This window comes from Malurus melanocephalus, unplaced genomic scaffold, assembly GCF_030028575.1.
Source record: "Malurus melanocephalus ecotype Western Australia unplaced genomic scaffold, MMel_1.1 scaffold_308, whole genome shotgun sequence".
Lineage (NCBI taxonomy): Eukaryota > Metazoa > Chordata > Aves > Passeriformes > Maluridae > Malurus > Malurus melanocephalus.
In genome coordinates, this window is record NW_026623540.1 from 189,675 (window position 1) to 204,647 (window position 14,973).

The 14,973-nt window shown below is 33.1% G+C and overlaps 1 protein-coding gene across 1 annotated transcript in view; it reads left to right on the forward strand.

Annotated features, from left to right (window-relative positions):
- NOVA1 (NOVA alternative splicing regulator 1) overlaps nt 1–14,973 on the forward strand; it is a 139,057-nt gene that overhangs the window by 99,970 nt on the left and 24,114 nt on the right. The window contains exons 2-3 of the mRNA XM_057377240.1: nt 1,992–2,158; nt 11,666–11,737. Of these exons, the coding sequence (XP_057233223.1) occupies nt 2,078–2,158; nt 11,666–11,737 (153 nt within the window). The 5' untranslated portion in view covers nt 1,992–2,077. The remainder of the gene's footprint in view (nt 1–1,991; nt 2,159–11,665; nt 11,738–14,973) is intronic.

Sequence of the window (14,973 nt, forward strand, 5' to 3'; positions counted from 1 at the left end):
GAAATTGCTTGCACAGACTTTGCTACTGAATGTACATAAAAACATTTTTTCTGAATTTATTTAATGTCCAGTGAGGATGATCACCTACTCTACTTTTGGCCATTTTTCATGTCAAAATTATTCTTCTCTTGTATATGTTTTTTTTCTTCATATGTAAAAGTATAAAATACTAGCACCTAATTGAATTGTAAATAACTTTAAAAGAGAATAATTTTTTATTGGATATGTCTACACAACATAAATAAGGGCAGTGATTATTTGGTAATTTGATTTTCTTTAAGTCAGCTACTTGAAAAATCAGATCTGTATTTTAAATACTTATTTTGAAAATCACATGACAAAAAGTATGTGTATAGATGGATGAGCTTTTGTTCACAGAAATGTGAAAAAGGGATTGGATAAAACTGTTAAACAACTGAAAATTTTAAGCAATCTGGCATTTTAATTCCTACATTAATGGAGTCTAAAAGCTCTTAACATGACAGAAATTTCACCAGCTTTAGGGATTCGTAGCCTTATTTTTGCTATACAGATTAGTCATGTAGCTGTCAGGTTTTCTTCTGCATAATTCTTGTAAATTATTGTACTCTTGTATCTGAATGAAAATCTATTACAGTTGTGAAGGAATATGACAATGTCACTTCAAAAGATAATTCCTAACTGTGTAGGTGTACAATTTCTCCACACTTCTTTTAATTTTAGGGTTTTTTTTTGTGCACATGTTGATCGAAGCAAATGTGCAGTTTAAAACTTTAGCACAGTGTGAAATGTGCTTTTGCAAAATTTAATTTTTTCATGGAACTGTGATTTCTGTTGCTACATCCTAGTTTACACATACTTAAATGTAGCATGTTTGGTCTGCTGTATGACATACTGCATATTTTTATGGTGCTGCACCTTCTAAAATAACACAGATTGCAAAATACCCTTTAGTCACTTAGTGTCGGGTCTAACGAAATTCCTCTTTATCACTGACTGTTTTCCATTCAAGTGTTTTGACAGAAGCTGTCCCTGTTAAGTGCTTTCTGAATGAGGCTCCTGTAGCTCGCCCTGTAACCTGATCTGTGTTTTGTTTCAGTGTGTTGTCTGCTGACCTGGAGAACACTTGCATTAGCTGCATTGATCAGTCCACCCCACATCTCATCATTTAGGAGACAATTAATACTACCTTGTAAAGATTCCCCAGAGCATTTTCTTTGAGTTGGATTGCTTTACGCAGAAACCACAGGCGGTGTTTGCAAAAGGGGGAGCTAGCCAAGTAGTAGAAAGAAAAAAGACATTAAGAAAGGAGCCAAGTTTCGTTTTCTGTGGTGCCTTTCACTCATGTCATTCAGACTCCCTTTTTTGATAGTGCATTTGGAAAAGAAAATCAGCTGTATTTAGAAGTTGCTTAGTTGAAAAGATGCTCTGAGTTTGTATATAAAAATATTTTTAAAAGCTTCCTCTTCAGAAATATACATTTGGTTGGGAGACTTTTATAACTTGCTGTTAATAGTTTAAATATTCTAAATGTGTATTTTATGTCAAGTGTTGGTAATCTGACATATTTTGAAATATTGATTGACATGTTATAGTCCTAATCTTAATTATTTTTAAATAACATATTTTGATAGAGAAAAAAAAATGTGTGCTTCTTATTCCGTGATTTTTGTTGTGGCAAATTAATTAATAGCAACTGGTGTGGATTTTTTGTAACACAAACAGAACAATTTCAGTTTGGAAGAAGGTTATAAGTATTCTAAGTGATGTTATCCAGGCTGACTTGGAAAGTTAGTGATTGTGGAATCTACACAAATAGGAGTTGTTTGAAACATCTTCACATCATCAGTATGTTTGTTACCTTTTGGAAATCTCTCATTTGTATGTTTATGGAGCTATTGCTTGTTGGTTTTGCAAGATTGCTTTTGAGTGCCGTCTTGGTGCCCTAATTGAAGCAGTTTGTGGGATCTTGAAGAACCCGCATCACTCAGATCCACTTTTGGTATTTGCAGGTACTACAGAGCGGGTGTGTCTGATCCAGGGAACAGTGGAAGCACTAAATGCAGTTCATGGCTTCATTGCGGAGAAGATCCGAGAAATGCCTCAGAACGTGGCCAAGACAGAGCCTGTCAGCATTCTACAGCCTCAGACCACTGTTAATCCAGACCGCATCAAACAAGTGAGTTTTTGGTTGGGAATAGAGAGTCACAGCAGCTCCTTAGAAGTCTTAAAACTTTAGTGCTGGAAGGGGTAAACGTAACATGTTCTTTAAGAAAATGTTATTTTATACTTTATTAACTTGCTGGTACTCTTTTTCCTTGTATTTATATGTTCCATGTTTTTCAGCAGTTCTTTTAGACAGTGTTTTATAAATTTCAATGCCATGCTCTAATGTGTTTCTTTCATAAGCTTTTCTTTACTGTATAAGGTGATAATAGGCTTCKTGGTCTTAGTTAATGATTGCTGAATTTTAATCTTAAATGGTGAACCCAATGTAAATATTTAGTGTTACTAAAAATCACAGATTACCTGAATGTTCTCTACTTTTATGTAAATAAACAAAAAAAAGTTAATTTTCTTTTAGACCCCGAAAGAGATAATTTAAAATCTTACCTCTAAGAACTTGAAAATATAAGCATTATTTATTTGAGAAGTTTTTTTTWAAATTATATTTTATRTTCTTTTYGGCATTGTTTTGCCTATTTTTTACTGGCTTCATTCAAAATCTTTGGGTAATGCAAAATGTGTTTGCAAGCTGTTATTGGCCTATTATTCTTTATTCTTTAATTTTCCATAAAAATTTTAATTTAAAAAAAARTTGCTCTGTAAGGAGAATGGGAAATATGCATTATACAGGATTTAAAGTTACTTTCCATTGTATTGAATCAAGAAAAGAATGAAGAAAGAAATGAACGAACATTAGTAAAATTTTGTCTTGTCTCTCTATCCTGTAGAGGGTAGATTTCAGTTTCTCACCTGTCCTATGTGGGAAAAGATTTTTTCATCCTTCTACACTAGCAAGATTCAGTTTCCTATAATTTGGTAACTGTGTGCAATTATTTTACTTTGTATTTAGCAACATACACAGAATGCTTACATGAAGATCTGTTTGAATGGGATGAGTTTGCAACAGACTGCTTTAGATGGATGAAACTGTGCATAAACCATTTTTTTTATTTTTAGTATTTACTACTATTTATTTTTCTCTATGCAATAATTTAATGTACAAATTACTCTAGATAATTTATCAGAAAATACTAAAACGAAAAGCCCCAATTTTACAGGATTATTTTCTCAATCATTAGACATGAAAATTATTATGCCTGAAAGAGAAAAAGAGCTGAAATTGATCTATATTTTGAGTGGCTTTTCTGCTGATAAAATACTAGATTTTATGCCAATACTTGTTAATCCAGTGGGAAATGAGTGTTCTCTATTACAACAAAAAGTGGTTTTCCCCTGTTGAAATGAAGCTAGCTTTTAGGTAAGCTGGTAAGATCCTGAGAAACTAGATTGCAGACCTGTTTAGTGAAATGCTTAAATAAATCCTCTCTTGTGTCGGAAGATGATATATCTTGTCATCCACACTACTTCTTCAKAAAATGTATTTGCAAAGTTGTTGAGGTTGTTTTTCTTTTATTTTGGGCATTTGTTTTTTGATTGGTTGGTTGGTTTCATTTGGTTTGCTTATTTTTTGCTGTTTGGGGTTTTTTTTATTTTTAATTTTTTTCACTTTTTTTAACGTTTGTTTGATTTGGGGTTTATTGGTCAGGAATGTTAAGTTCAATTAAATTCTGTAGGTGTRGATTAGAGAATGCAGCCACTGCTAATGAAGTTAAGACACAGACTAAAGTGTAATGTATACTAGTTCTACATCTTAAAATTTAGATATATTATTTGTAYACATGCAGGTGCATAATAATATCACTTCAAATATTCGGGGATATGCATATGTTAAACAATTTTAACTACAAGAATTGTTTAAATTTTCTTTTAATAATGCAGCATCTATTAATGATAAATTAATATACTATAAATATTGACTCAATATAAAATTGACTCTAACCTAAAATCCATTATTCTTACGAAGAAATTAAATTTTTAGCTTAGTTCTTAGGTAGAATTTGCCATTGATTAATCTGTCCTCCAGCATCAGAATATACTGTGCCTTAATGAAAGATGTGATACCTTGATTTAAGAATTTAAGACGATAATATTTTATAACAGGCACAATTTGGAACTCCAGTGTTATTATTTCTTAAGAGCACACATATCACAATTTCATTAAAATTATTAGTAAAATKTTTAATACAAGTAATTTTCAACTCTTTTTAAAATAAGCCTTATTAATTGCATTTTTTTTATGCAAACATTTGCATGGTTCTTCCTGTCTTAGAGTGTTACCCAAGAACCTTGGCATACAAAGTATTACCTTGCAGATTGAAGGAAATTTGAATCTTAGATTGATTTGAAATAATAGATTTTGCCTTCACTTAGGAACTCAGAAAATGTTTCAATCWAAACCACGTAGTTTTTTCCCCATGAATAAAGATACCAGTCATTGAAGTCTTGCAATACCACTCATGTCTATATGAGCATGTAGCTCTCATTTCTTTATTGGCATTTCTTTTGCTTGGGCTGTTTTATCAACACTCATCCTAGGGAAGACAGCTAAGAAAGAAAGTTTCTGGGTATTGATTCAGTGAAGAGAAGCAGTAGGTAARACCTTTGCTGACTGCTTGGATTTCAGCACTTTCTGTCTTCAGGAAAAGCACAGGACACAGAGAATCTGACTCTGGCCTGGCATTTCTCCTTACTAATGGACACCACTTATCTGAACATTCTGTCTCTTTAACTTCAGCTTTTTCAGCTGCAGAAGATTTGCAAGCAAATCTGTGTGGYTCCTTTTGAGCTTTCTCCAGTACATTTTTTTGTCTTTTCTAATCCTTTGGAGTTATCAGCATATACCAGGTAGCTCTCTCCTCCAAGCAGATCTGATAGATATTCCATTGACAAATGGCTGTATCTTTTATCTCTACCCAACATCGACAATCTCCATAGAAGTCAGCCACCTGCTATTTCAAGTATCATTGAGCAATAACCAACTGATTCCCCAACCCTTTTTCTTTCCAGAAATTGCTGTGAGCATCTAGCCCCCATTGCCTGTCTTTGAGAATTACAGCATCACACAAACTCTTTCAAGGCATATTGTAACTCAGGGGAACAGAAAATTGTTTTCATAAGAGATCATGAGCCAGAGTTGTTTCGTCTTTGTGATTAGCATACAAAGCTTTAAATTTCACCTCTAAATTAATAGCACCTCTTATAAACAATGGAAAAGGCTGCTTAAATTGGTCTTATCACATCATCTACTTCAGAAATTATTGCAATTTTTTTTGTAGGCTTGTTGAATTTTCCTTCAAGCTCTCAGTTGTAGCAGGTAGCAGATGTTGTAGCAGCCTGTCCAGAAAGCTCATAGAAGCTGAAATGCCATTGCTGAGCTGTGCATTACATGGAAAGATAGAGGACTTATCTTTAAGATAACTCTGCTTCAAGGAGGAGTTTGCACTGTTTGGCCTTCTGAGATCCYTTCCAACCTGAATCATTCTTTGATTCTATGAAATGTTTAGGTCTTTTAAAATATAGAAAAGGATTTAGAATTTGTTCCTTGTTAATCTAGAGTAAAAGTTTCACATATAGAACTTCCAATTAAAATTTTCATTGGAACCAGTTTCACCACAGCTTATTTTAGTAGATAATTAATGTCTCATGAGTTAAACTTCTGTTTATTAATCATGGGGCCAGTCATTTTATTAAAAGTCAATTTCTGAACTCATATTTGTAATTTCATGTCTCTCTTTTGASAAGAACAGCTGCTTCTTTTACTCCAGAAATGCTAATCAACCACAAAAATGAAACCTTCACAATTTKTAAATAAAAGCTTTTGCTTTCAGATGCCTAAATGGAACCTGAATTTAAGAATACGCAGTTGGAAATATTGGCTTAAATGGAGGAAGGGCTTGTTGGTTTGGATTTTGAGTTATAAAGTATTCAGGTTATAAAGCCTCAGTAGACTTCAGAGAATCATGGAATAGTTTTAATTACAAGGCAAAGATCATCTAGGTCCAACCCCTGTGCCAGGAACACTGGCCTTGAACAGTTCCAAGTATGGATCATCCRCAGCTTCTCTGGTCAGCTTCCTCTAGTGCCTTACACCATCGCAGTAAATTTTTCATCAATGTCTAATCTAAATCTACCTGCTTCCATTTAAAAACATTATCCCTTGTCCAGTCACTACTGTCCATGATAAACAGTTTGTCCCAGTCTTTCCTATGGGCCCCTTTTAAGTGCTGGGAGGCTGCTGCAAGGTCTCCAAGAAATTTTCCTATCTCCAGGATAAGCACTGCCARTTCTCTCAGCCTGCCTTCATAGGAGASATCCTCCAGTCCCTGATGATCTTTGTGGTCCTGTTCTGGATCTTCTCCAGCAGGTCCAAGTCTCTCTTATCCTGGGGCTCACAGAGCTCGATGCAGCACTCCAGGTGGAATCTCACCAGAGCAGAGGAGAGGGGCAGACCCGCTTCTCATCATCCTAGACATACTTTTGGTGCAGTTTGCTTTCTGACCTGTATGTGCACATTGCTAGATAATGTGGAGTTTTTTATCCAGCAATACTCTCAAATTCTTTGTAGTTTTGGCACATCTTTCTGAAACCTAAGTAGCCCAGAATGAAGAGGTGACCTTCTCTTCTAGAATGAATCCTAAACCTGTATCTTATAGGAATTTCTTCTGCCTGTGGCTAATTTCATACTTCAGTTTGCCCTTATTTCTGTGTAAGAGCACCAGATCTTGTAGTAGTTGAGTGTTACTGTGACAAGTTTTGAAGAAAGAGGTCCTGATTCTTATTAGTCCTTATTTTACTGCAATATTAATTCTAATTTGCTCCTTTTATCCAGAGTTGCTCTGATGATCCATATGGTACCTGGTGGTTTGCTTCAAGCTTCTTATCCCTTGTCTTTGACAGAAAATGAGATAATCTTTCTTCCATATCATACYTAACCAATTTTCCTTTCTCAAAGTCGGGTTCCCAAGAGTCCATAAATACAGTTAAGTTATCTGTTAGTCTTTTTGTCTTTTTGTGTTTTGCTGTTCTCTGTCTCTTCTTCCACACAAAAGCAAAACCAAATGCAGAGATTGAAATATAATAAAAATTTATTTTATTTGTTCTTTACCAAAAGGAAAATATAGATCACTGAAGCCATCAAAGTAGCCTTTTTACAGTCTGAATTGTAAGCAAATTATTAATCCTTGATTATTTATTTTTCCAAATTCTATTTTTTGAAATGTGTTAAATATTTATACAGTCAMCTCCAAGATGAGAATCTTTTTCCAGAGTTACGATTAAAGGGTATTACAGCAGACATAACGAAGWCTGTTTTTCAAAGCAGGTGGTCTGTTAAGAAACGCTTCTCTCTGATAGTGCTGGAAGTCTAGTAAGTCAGTCTTTTGTGTTGTTCAGAGCAGTGGGGCCTTGCAGTGCTCTCTGTTTCTCATTTTAACTACAGAAGGTATTCAATAAATTTTTTTTAAGATAACACCTTTTCTTAAAGTGCATTAAAATAGACTTAAATTAGTTTTATCACACTCGTTTCAGTGATTAAAAGCAAGCAAGGCTGAAATTCAGTGTTAGATTAGTCTTAATAGTTATTTATTGTATATAATGTTATTACCAAGATTTCTTTGGTTTGGCAAGCTCTGTAGTGAGAAACTAGAATTTGGTGGCTGTAAATACAGTCTCTCCAGCACATTTAAATGATGTCTTTCTATGCTTTGGCATCTTTAACCCTGTTTCAAATAGTATTTAATTTTCTGCCTTTTCTTTCTACTCCTACATATATAAATATAGTAGAAAGTACTGAGAATTAAGTAAATGGTCTCAGTACAGTTTTATTATTTATTASCCATGGTGTAAGCACTGCATTTTTTTTAGTGTAAATATATGTAAAGGTGTCATTGTAATCAAAAGAGGACTCAGAGACCTCTTGAAACRCCATGCAGATGGACTGTATGTAATCTATATTGCCATGATACTATATCTTCACTCTGTTCATCAAAAAAATCAAGAATGGAAGTGTGATGCTTTGATCATATTTCTGCACCCTTTAGTGTGTTGTGCTCCCTGAGAGCAGTAGTCTCTCACAGTATAGTCAATGTTTGCGAGCAGAAAAAAGTAGTATTATTTTCTTGGACTTTCAGAAAATACTACAACACAAATATGACTCAAACAGAATTTTATTTCTAAAATTAGGCTCCTTTTAAAATACTTAAAATCTGCTTTCTCAAATACATGTTATAGAAGGGTAAAGTTAAAGTGAACAGACTCTAACCTGTAACTCATTATTGTCTCATAAGTAATAGGAAAGGTAATAGTGTTTAAGAAAATAGAGAAGTTTGATTTCATCATGCCTTAGACCATACTATTCAAGAAACACCTTAAAAAACAATTCTACATGTCTTAGAAGGGGTGTGTGGTAGAAATTCTGACTTTTTTTTTTTTATAACCTTGCCAGTAGTCAACCTGCAATTTCAGGCAAGTTTCAATTACACTATGGAAGTAGTAGACTCAAAAATTGGAACTTGTAATGTAAATTCATCATATGATTTCTAATATCTTTATACATTTCACTCTCAGAAACCTAATAACTAATAAATCTGAATGTTTGCCTAAAGCAAAAGACTTGCCAGTTTAAAAATAATTTGAAACATTCTCTGCTGCATAAAAAATCAGGATATTGAGTTCCATACAACTTGCTTTAAGAAGCAATTTTTCTGAAAATTTTCAGCAAAACAATTGAGACTGTATCAATAAATTACTCATCAGCCAGTGAAAACTCAATACAAACTCCAAATGCTTATTTCTTACTTTTAATGTTTGTTAAATCACTTTTTGTTATTTTGATATGAAAGAAATAAATAGGTGTATCTCTAGAACTATATAGAAGCATGAAAAGAGGTGAAATTTAGCAAAACACTGTCAATTCTTTTATATATATATATATATGTCTGTGTTCATATATATACATATATATATGAAAAAATAAAAGTAGTTATATCAGTAAACAATGTAAGAGAGATCAAGCCTCAAATGTGAACCACCTGGTATACAAAGAAAAAAAAGCACCAAAAACACAAGACAAAAAGCTATTGTTTTCAGTATTTTGCCATTTATTTTGGAATAAAAGGTATTTTCCATAGTTCATTCTTGTTCATTCTTGCTTTTAAATGTATTAATCTCCTTTTTTCCATTGTATCTTAAACAGGCTTCTGCTAAAATAAATAATGAAATGCTTCTACTTAATAGATACTATAGCTCAACAGTAACCTGAAATGATTATCATCACTCCTTTTTTTACCATAGCCATATATTTCTGTGCTTTTGAAAGACAGACATGAATTGAAATCTGCGATATTCCAGTTTCTGAAATAATTTGTGGTATCAAAGATCGTCATTATTCAGTGTTAAAGTGGTCTACATATTACGCTATAAATCCAGTGGTTWGATTTGATAGCAACTGTGAAGAACAAGTTATTTTTCATTTTTAATAAGTAACCTTGCATACCAAAAGAGTATACGGTATGATAAGCCCTAATTAGCAGTGTTGTTGATAACACAAACTATCAGTTTTCTGAAATATTTTAGTAAAAATATATTAGTAATCTCTTTTTCTTGTTTGCAGTTCAGGATGRGAATTTAATACCTAGCTATAATAAGGAAAAAAAAAAAAACCACCTATTCGGCTGATAAACAATTCTCTGTTCTTTTTGATTGGGGTTTTTTTGGTTTTGTTTTGGGTTGGTTTAGTTTGTATTTTTTCCCTGTTTAACCTTAAATAATGAAAATCAGTTCAATGTAATTTCAGACTTTGGTAAGAGGAATGCTACATCAACTCACTAAAATCAGAAGCATAATTCCATAGCTGAATAGGCTTATCCATGTACTGCTGTGGAATCAGACATATCTTTTGTTAAATAATTCTCGCCCCTCGTGAATCGTCCCACATTTGGGAGAATCCTTTAAAATTGCCTTGATTTTTACAGTGTCTAGTGCCTGCTGACCTATAGCATTTTGCCAAGCTACATGTTTTTCATAATGTCCTATRGATTATAGTATTTTCTACATAGGCATCTTGAAAGAGTCACAGTTGGTGCTTAAGCTGTGTATGTTTTCTTTTGTTTTTGTTGTTTTACAACACGGGTTACAAGCTGGAAACACAAAGTAGGGATCTGTTTCTTAAGATTTCATTTTTTCTCTTTTGACTGCCTGTTTATGTAAAAACTATGAAAAAAAAATGGATCTTCATACTGTTTAACGTACATCTAAAATATTTGTGTGTGCATATGTATAAGCCCATATTTTGCTAATACATAACTTTATGCATTCACAGTGTCCCAGCTTTCTCATATGCATTAAGAGTTTTAGTGCAAAAGTATGTATACCTATTTTATGAGGGACTGTCAATGATTGTAAGTAACAGAACTGCTGAAAGTGTGAAATTTTGTTTTATTTATTTCTAAATAGTTTTGGTTAGTAACTATATGACCATATGGTAAATTCCGTTGTATAGCACTTTAACATCTTATTTCTTGAGCTAAAAATAGTGTAATTTTTGATATTTTATAATATTTATATATTGCAAAGATGTCAAAAAACATGCCTTGAATAAGTATTGTGTGTTATGTTTCAAAAATTGGAATTTTACTTTTTCACTACATTTATAAAAAGAAGAGAAGAGTTTTTATGTCAGCCTCTAATACTTTTAAAGGAGAAATGTGTACATAACATTTTTAAACAGAGCAGTGCTTTCTTAATATGTTCAAGAATTAATGTTAAGCTTATGTATATTATTTAGAAAAAATTATCAATAAATATGACTCTTAATTCTTTTTGGTGTTTATTTTGAACACAGAACTATAATAAGCTACTGACCTTTGTTCAACTAAATGAACATTTTTAGCACTAATCATAAATATTTTGTAGTTATTGGTTATGAAGGTTTTGGTTGCATGTTCATCCATCATGAGATTGATGCTTACATATTTCACCTGCTTCTAGATTAAAAAAGATCAATGAATATTTTAGCAGTTAGAATATTGCCAAAAACTCAGTAGCTTCAGCATAACTGCTCTAAGGTATGGAAGTTTGCTGGCTATAAGTCCTTGCTGGACAATGGTGCATTGCAAAGTGCCAGAGTAAATGTCTCTTAACTTCTTTTAGACATTGGCCCTGCTCGTTTGTAGACTGGTAACTGTTTCTAGTGTGCTCATTGAACTTGCTGGAATTTTTGTTTACTTATAGTCTTTATTTTCCCCAAGAGGAAGAGAGAGGAAAGAATATATTCCTCATGTGGTCAGCATATTTTTGAGTATTTATGTGAGCTCACCATCTTGATTTCAAGTCATGAATTTGTTTTTACATGCATAAGCATGCATATTTACATGTATTATTTATCCAATTGACTTTAAATTCCATTAAGTTCCAATGAGTAGGAGAAAGACTTTTTGTCTTAGGCATTTTTTATTTCTTTTAATTTTCTAGTTATGTTATTTTGTTGGTTTATTTATTTTTTTTAACTGTTCAGTCTAAGGCTTGTAAAGGTTGATTTGCTCCTGAACTGCTTTGTTCCCAGACATTGCCATCTTCCCCAACTACCACCAAGTCCTCTCCATCTGATCCCATGACCACCTCCAGAGCCAATCAGGTACAGTATCATCCTACCATCTACACCATACTTTTCACGGGTGACAGCTTGCAAACTGGAGAAAAAGATATGGTGGGTTAAGGATTTATTCGTTCATTCACATATATACACCCATAACCATAGATATCTAACTCTTGTTAGAAATTTGTAATTAAATGGAAAACATTTTGCTTCTTTTAATTTATTTTGGTGGGCTTCGTTAAAAACTCTGATGAACGCAAAGTATCTTTTAAAATAGTTGGGTTTCCTTTTTTTTTTTCAATTTGATAAATTGCAAGGATACAAAACTGGTGTGTTTGTAGACAGAGTTACTCTTGGTTTATATATGTTTATGTATATATGCATACACRTGCACACATACTTCCTGCATCATTTTTGAATTATAATAGAAATAYCCCGAACCCCACGCCTAAATAGCTGGAAATCAACCCAGGAATGGCAAACAGACTTCTTTATTTAAGAAGTTTGAAATGTGTTTGTGGACAGTAACACAGAGGCATTATTTAAATATAAAATACTTTAAATGAAAATTGATTAATGAAGAATGAAGTAAACTTAAATCTCTCTAAAAACATGCTAAACACATCTAAGTAAGTTTAATTCTTGTAATTTTTTAAATGCATAAACTGTCCTTTTAGCAGCATGTTAATTACAGTCATTGATTTTTAACTGGAAAAGTGAATGTCCAGTTCATTTTGTCCACAAATTATCATATGATCTTTGTCTTCCCAGTGAAAATTGTTAAAATTGCTGCATACATGCTTTTTAGAACTTATTCATGCTTAATAAATACCTTATTTATTTTTAATGTCTTGTTAATGTACTGTGTATTCAAATACTGTAATTATTTAGAATATACTCAGAGTTCACACAGTGTTTCAGTTAGCTGAATGTTGATATCAGATCTTGCATAAATAACATCAAACGCCASAAAAGTTTGCTGCACAGGCTAATTTCCCCTGGAAGTTAACACTGTTATCAATAACTGATTTTCYGATATTTTGTGAACTGCTTAGAACTTGCTTGTGTGTGAACAAACAATTTAACATGAACAGAAGTGTATTAAAGCATTATACCTTTGATCAACACATGACATATATTGAAAAGGATGTCAGACACGGAAGTAATGGAATTTAGAAAGAAATTGTACAGATAGAAGAACTATTAAGAAAAATATAGATTGTGATATCCTTCACTTCAATTTGAAAGCCTCCTTCATCAGCCTGCTTCCATTCCCGCAGCAGTTACTTGGCTTCATCATCATTAAATGACAAAGATAAAATCTTTGCCAACAGCTAGGGATATTTTATGAGCTCTGTTCAGCTTTTATGCTCTGTCTCTTAATTTTAGTATTTTGTTTMTTTTAATTAGAAGGTTTTGAAAATGAGTGCAGAGATTCTTTTCTAAAGTGTTCTTACTATTTTTTCCTTTATTTCCCACTTTTTTTATTATAAGTATATCCTGATGATCATTATTTAGAGAAAAAGGAAGAAGTGCTCTTTTTTGCAGGAAATACTATTTGAGCATGTTGTTTAATTAGCATAAGAGAAGCACCTACTTCGCATCTGTTCTATGAATTTTATATCGAGTTGCAATGTAGTGTACAAGCTTTAAATGACTTTTCAATAGCTAAAAATACTTATGTTTATAGAAAGTTTTCTATGAGAATATTGTCAATTAATATTGCTAAATATACAAGCTAAGTGAAATGTATGCTTTGTGTCCTGTCTATATCCCACATTACATATTTTAATGCATTTTATTCTTAACCTGTGTTCAATTCAGTTTTCATACAAGTAATCAAGACCTTTTTTGAACAGCATCAGAACTGTATATATGAAGAAGAATAATGAGTTCCTTAAGTGACATTTGGAACTGCTTTTATTATTAACTATTGAAATTCCTACTGGTTTATGATTATTTTATCCATTCTAGTATTTTCTAGAGATTTCTAGTCATTCCTTCAGGAAGCACAAAGCACATGATAAGGCAATTAAGGCCTTTCTGTTCATTCTAGTGATAAGTGACGTTGCTGGCAATTGTTCCCAGACTGTAGTGGTGATTAGCATTCAACACCAGTGTATCGACGAGTATCTGCACTGCGGCTGTCACATGGAAATAGGTTCCAACACAATAACCTCAAACCTGTCTGTGGTCATGTAAACACCCAACAGGAGAGCATTAGAGAGCAAAAATAAATGTTTGTTTTGATAGATGGCTGTGTAAGATGACTCTTGATAGAAAATAACCATTCAGGTATGGGTTTGCTCACAAGATGTTATGATAACACGAGACAGCTTAGTTGACTGGATGGATGTCAGGAAATTCAGTGTTAAGGTGTAAGATAAATTCACAGCACACACTGTTGTGTGGGTGAAATAACATGTTAGCCTTAAGATCACTCAATTTTCTGTTGTATTTTAATCATAGGAAGATGATAATTTATATTAAATATCAGAAAGGTGATTAAGCAAGCTTTAAGCAATACTTAATGCTGGGTTGCTGTTGGAGTGAGATTTTTAATCTGGGTTGGAGGACTCTCCATAAGTCACTGCTGTTAGAGAATTGTCAAGTCTGTGCATTGATGAGCACAGCTGATGTGAGCCTTGTGCTGTACAAGCATGTCAGCTGTSTTCCCCTGACAGAGCTTGAACAATTTCTAGACACTCTTTTTACTACAAGAAGAAAATAGCTCTGCCAACAGAGGTCAGAGGAAGCTAGGCAGGAAATCTGGCTTGTATTACATCTTCCTTGTAATGACTCACTTTGCCTCCATTCAGATGAGGTCATTACTCCTTTGTATGGCAGTTTCAGCTTTTGATGAATTGTTTTTGGAAAAATCCAGTGTTCATGAACTGCTTGTGTTATGATTCTCAAGAAGAGGATCGTCTCTAAAACTGCCTTACCTAGTGGAAGAAAAGTTTCTTCAGAACTGTATCGTGTTGTATTATCCTGAGTTGTCTTGGATGTAGCAGAAASCAATGCGCTGGGAGTGTTTTTCTCTTTAGTTCTTTGTTCTGGGAAGTTATACATCTGTCAATATTATTCTTGTAAATGTCTTATTTTTTCAGTGGAACTTCCTTGGWCTTTTATTTGCATTAAAATTCCATACACCGCAAACTTCCCAAGGAAGAAAGAACCAAAGAGGCAATGGAATTAGAGGCAATAGAATTTGCAACTTTTTTTCCCCTCCTGTCTGCCTATTGCTGAAAAGAACTCAATCTTTCTATAGTTTT